Source organism: Palaemon carinicauda, chromosome 31, assembly GCF_036898095.1.
Source record: "Palaemon carinicauda isolate YSFRI2023 chromosome 31, ASM3689809v2, whole genome shotgun sequence".
NCBI classification, from domain to species: Eukaryota; Metazoa; Arthropoda; class Malacostraca; order Decapoda; family Palaemonidae; genus Palaemon; species Palaemon carinicauda.
Genome location: NC_090755.1, coordinates 4,212,482 through 4,216,786, shown reverse-complemented (window position 1 = coordinate 4,216,786; position 4,305 = coordinate 4,212,482). Strand labels below are relative to the sequence as shown.

General features: G+C 44.2%; 1 protein-coding gene across 1 annotated transcript; it reads left to right on the top strand.

Annotated features, from left to right (window-relative positions):
- The first annotated feature begins 2,008 nt into the window (after positions 1 to 2,008).
- On the top strand, positions 2,009 to 2,629 carry LOC137625075 (tigger transposable element-derived protein 1-like). Its single transcript, XM_068356006.1, has one exon. It carries the CDS (start codon positions 2,009 to 2,011, stop codon positions 2,627 to 2,629), a length of 621 nt encoding a protein of 206 aa, XP_068212107.1.
- Positions 2,630 to 4,305: the final 1,676 nt, after the last annotated feature.

The following is a 4,305-nucleotide window of genomic DNA, read 5'->3' as shown; positions in this document are numbered from 1 at the left end:
GATTCCCTGTCAATTTGTTTATCGTGGATAAATATTCCCTTGCTCGATCCCAATTAATAAACCCTGTGGATTTGGTATTTAAACTATTCATAATTTATCACTGCTGTAACTTTGCATGTTACCATATGAAAGTTTTTTGGATTAGAGGCAGTTTTTACTTAATTAGCCAATGTTATATTGTGTTTACTTTACTCCGAAGTTTTCGGATCATTGGGCCTTTCGTGGTTAGGTGGTTGCCACGTTAAATTGAAGGCAGAATATGTAGGCTATATATTTTTCATTGCTCAGAATTCAATTTAATTGTAAAGTTAACTACTGAGTTTAGCGACTTGAGTGAAATAGCAGAGCTTGCGCTTTTACCTTAAAAGTCTTTTTTTCATTTTACTACAGTTATTGAATTGAGTGATTTAGCAAAACTGGCCTTTACCTTTTGAAAATAGTATTTCGTTTATGTCCTCAGGGTTTCTTGAAAAGCGAGGAGGGTAGGAGAAGGAAGACAGCATACCTGTAGTTACTTCTGACACAGGAAAATCCTTCTCTACGTCAACAAGCCCACCAGCAACCAGTTCAAAATTTAACTTCACATGGAAGTTCAACCTTTCATTAAAGTGAACATTTTTTAATGGACTTGTTTTATTCCTTCCATCGTACAATTTTCAAGAACACCGGAGCATTTCTCAGGAATTTTGCCTCATGTTCGGGAAGTCTACGGGGGAGCCTGTTAAGAACCCTATCTCTCCTCCATAACACCCAGTTTGCCGTCTGGGTCAGGGACTGGAATGTAAGGGACTTCATGACCTTTCCTCCCGAACGTATGAGTTCTTGTAGTAGGGCCTGATTCTCCGGCACTGAGACATCGTGGGAGAGCTGGAAACCTGTGATGTGTCCTCCATCATAGCGGCCTCCGCCTGAGAGAAGACCACTGGGGCAGTAAGGCTCTTGTCATCTGCACTGCCCTGGCTTAACGTCGTGCAGGCTTCTTCCAATGTCCGAGGCCCCGCAGGACGCCCGTCTGGCACATAAAACTTCTTCTGGGTCCTAAGTCCTGGCAGGAGCTTGAAGGACCCTTGGGCTCTGAGGGAGTTCTTATGTCCCGCGACAAACCGGTCAATGTGGTCCATGCCCAGGGCCACATCCAGAGCCAGAGGTAGGGTCAAGGATGGTTTCTGTTGAACTGGATTATCTACTATCCTTCCCAAACCCGAAAGCCAAGCCTGCTCTGATGACGGTTTAGGCTCGTCTAGTCTGTGGTGCTGCCGGATCAGTGCCAAGACCTTCCTGTAGGAGGACACTTCGTAAGGAGAACATTCGCCAGTGTCCAATAAGCCCTCTACCACTTGATCCTCCGTGTTGGCTGTATCCTCAATCACGGATGGATCCGTGGGGGCGGCTGTATCCCTTACCTCCGGCCGGCTCGTACACCACTCTTGCTTTTCGATTTTTTCATGCTTTATCTCGGTTGTCATCATACGCTTTTTCTTTTCAATACCCTTGTCTGCACTCTCTTGCTTTGGACCCATTGCTTATTCACTTAATTCTGTACTGATTAATGCAAAAAACACAATAATGCAAAAACTACGGCCGATGCTTGGAGATAACCCTACGCGACAGAGATCCGACGGAAAAGAGCGAGCAATGCTGTCCTCGTGAGCAGCCTCTAGCACACTTGGCCACCTAGCGGCCGTATAGGGAACCGTCTCGTATCCTCGTATCTCAAATTTGTCTCTTACCTCGGGGCAAAAATTTCCTTGAAACTTCCCTCGTACCTCAAATTTCTCGTATGTTGGGACACACGTATGTCGCAGTATTACTGTACGAGGATACGAGACGGTTCCCTATGCGGCTGCTAGTTGGCCGAGAGTGCGATAGGCTTCTCACAAGGACAGCATCGCTCGCTCTTTTCCGTCAGATCTCTGTCACGTAAAGTTATTTCCGAGCATCGGCCGTAGTGTTTGCTTTTTTTTATGTGTTTTTTGCGTTAACCATTACAGAATTAAGCGAATGAGCAATGGGTCAGAAGCAAGTGGGTGCAAACAAAGGTAGTGAAAAGAAAAAGAGTATGATGACAATCGAGTTAAAGCATGAAATAATCGAAAAACATGAGAGTGGTGTACGGGGGACTAAGCTGGCTCGCCAATATGAGAGTACATCAACAATATGTATTCTCTTCAAGCAGAAGGATGTTATAAAGAGCACCAAGCCCTTCAAAGGACTAACTATCCTTTCCAAGTTGTGCAGTGATATTCATGACACGATGGAGAGGCTCCTTTTAATATGGATAAAGAAACAGTTGGCAGGAGATAGCGTGACCGAGACAATCATCTGTGAAAAGGCCAGCAGAATCTATGATGACTTGAAAGGAAAGCAAGCAGTTGAGAGAGTGGAAACTTTGACGCCAGCAGAAACCTTCAAAGCCAGTAGTGGCTGGTTGGATAATTTAAAAAAACAGACTGGGATACCCTCGGTTGTGAGGTATGGGGAAGCAGCAAGTTCAGACTCGAAAGCCGCGGCGGACTACGTCAAAACCTTTGCCTCAGTTATCGCAGAACAAGGATACATCCCCCAACAAGTGTTCAACTGCGATGAAACTGGCCTTTTCTGGAAGAAAATGCCCAGAGGACATTCATGAAGGCAGGAGAAGAAGAGACTACCGGGCCATAAACCCATGAAGGACCGCTTAACCCTAGCCTTGTGTGCCAATGCCAGCAGTGACTGTAAGGTCAAGCCACTGCTGGTGTACCACTTAGAAAACCCACATGCTTTCAAGAGCCAAAGGATCTTGAAAGAAAAACTGCAAGTGATGTGGCACACTAATGCTAAGGATTGGGTTGCGTGGCATTTCTTCACAGAATGGGTTAATCTGTGTTTTGGTCTGGCAGTCAAAAAATATTTGTCCGAGAAAAGCCTGCCAATGAAATGTCTCCTGGTCCTCGACAATGCCACTGGTCACCCTCCTGGTTTCGAAGAGGACATTCTTGATGAATACAGGTTTATCAAGGTCCTTTATCTCCCGCCCAACACCACGGCACTCCTCCAGCCCATGGACCAACAAGTAATTTCCAACTTTAAAAATCTGTACATGAAGCATCTGTTCAAGAAATGCTTCGATGTCACAGACAACATCAATCTCACCCTTCATGAATTTTGGAACGAACATTTCAATATCGTCCATTGCTTAAAAATTATTGACGATGCATGACAAGGTGTCACAAGAAGAACTCTTTTTTGGGCTCAGGCCATGTCGTCCTGATTGAAGTTCCTTTAAAGTAGCTCCCTAGGTTATATTTGACTACAGTGATATATCCCAGAGAATTTTACCTTAAGGTATCCAGAATTCTAACTCCTGGCGTGAATATCCCTGGCTTTCGCCTTTAGGGATATCGCATAATGTCAGAGGACGTATTCTTGACACGCCACATAGCTATCTTCACCCCGAATAGCGTTTTCGCTTCGAGAGGGGAAAGTGGCAAGAATCGGAGGAGAGTTGTTATTAAGGCACGCTCGACTCCTACTGTTGATTACCTGTATGACGTCACAACCGGGCGCCATCTTGTTATTCCTTTATTCGTAGCGGCTTTGCTCGTTTTTTTCCCAGTGCTCTCACGCTATTTTTGGATTTATCTCTCGCTATGATGCTTTCTCCAGCCTCATCTGCCTCTGGAAAGTTGAGTATTATCTTTACGTTGTATAAATGTAAGCTCTTGCCAGTTTTTTACTCGATTCAAGGTTCAATTAACGTAACAAGAGCTGTTGCCTAACCGGAGGCGACATGGACGCTGTCGTTTGCTATGCATGAGTCATTTAGTTAGCCAGAACGACCTTCCCGGTGTTATTAGCTTTAATAAATTTAGCTATTTAGCCTTCATTGCTAAGAAATTTTATATTAAGCCAAAAGTATTCGTAGGTTTCAGCGATTTAGGTAACCGATACTCGCTTACGCTAGGCTTCCTAGCCTAGGCGTTTTGCTTTTATTACTTTCATGCATGATATATAGTTTTTCCAAGTGTGGCAATTTTATTGAAGCTTTAGGCAATATTTTATACATGTAAGATTTTTACTGCATAAATTTTCCTCTTCCAAAGATAGTATACGAGAGAGTTTCGGTGATTTAGGTAATCGATGCTCACTGCCTCTAGGCTACTAGCCTAGGGGCTTTAGTATACTTTCATACACATCCCCGATTGCTCTTGTATCGCGTTATTCAAGCGGAGACTGATACCTCTTAGTCTTTTATAGGGCGATACTAGTCTCCTTCGGAGATTTAAGATCAATCTCTTCTCCCTCTGAGTTAGCCTAGGCTGAACC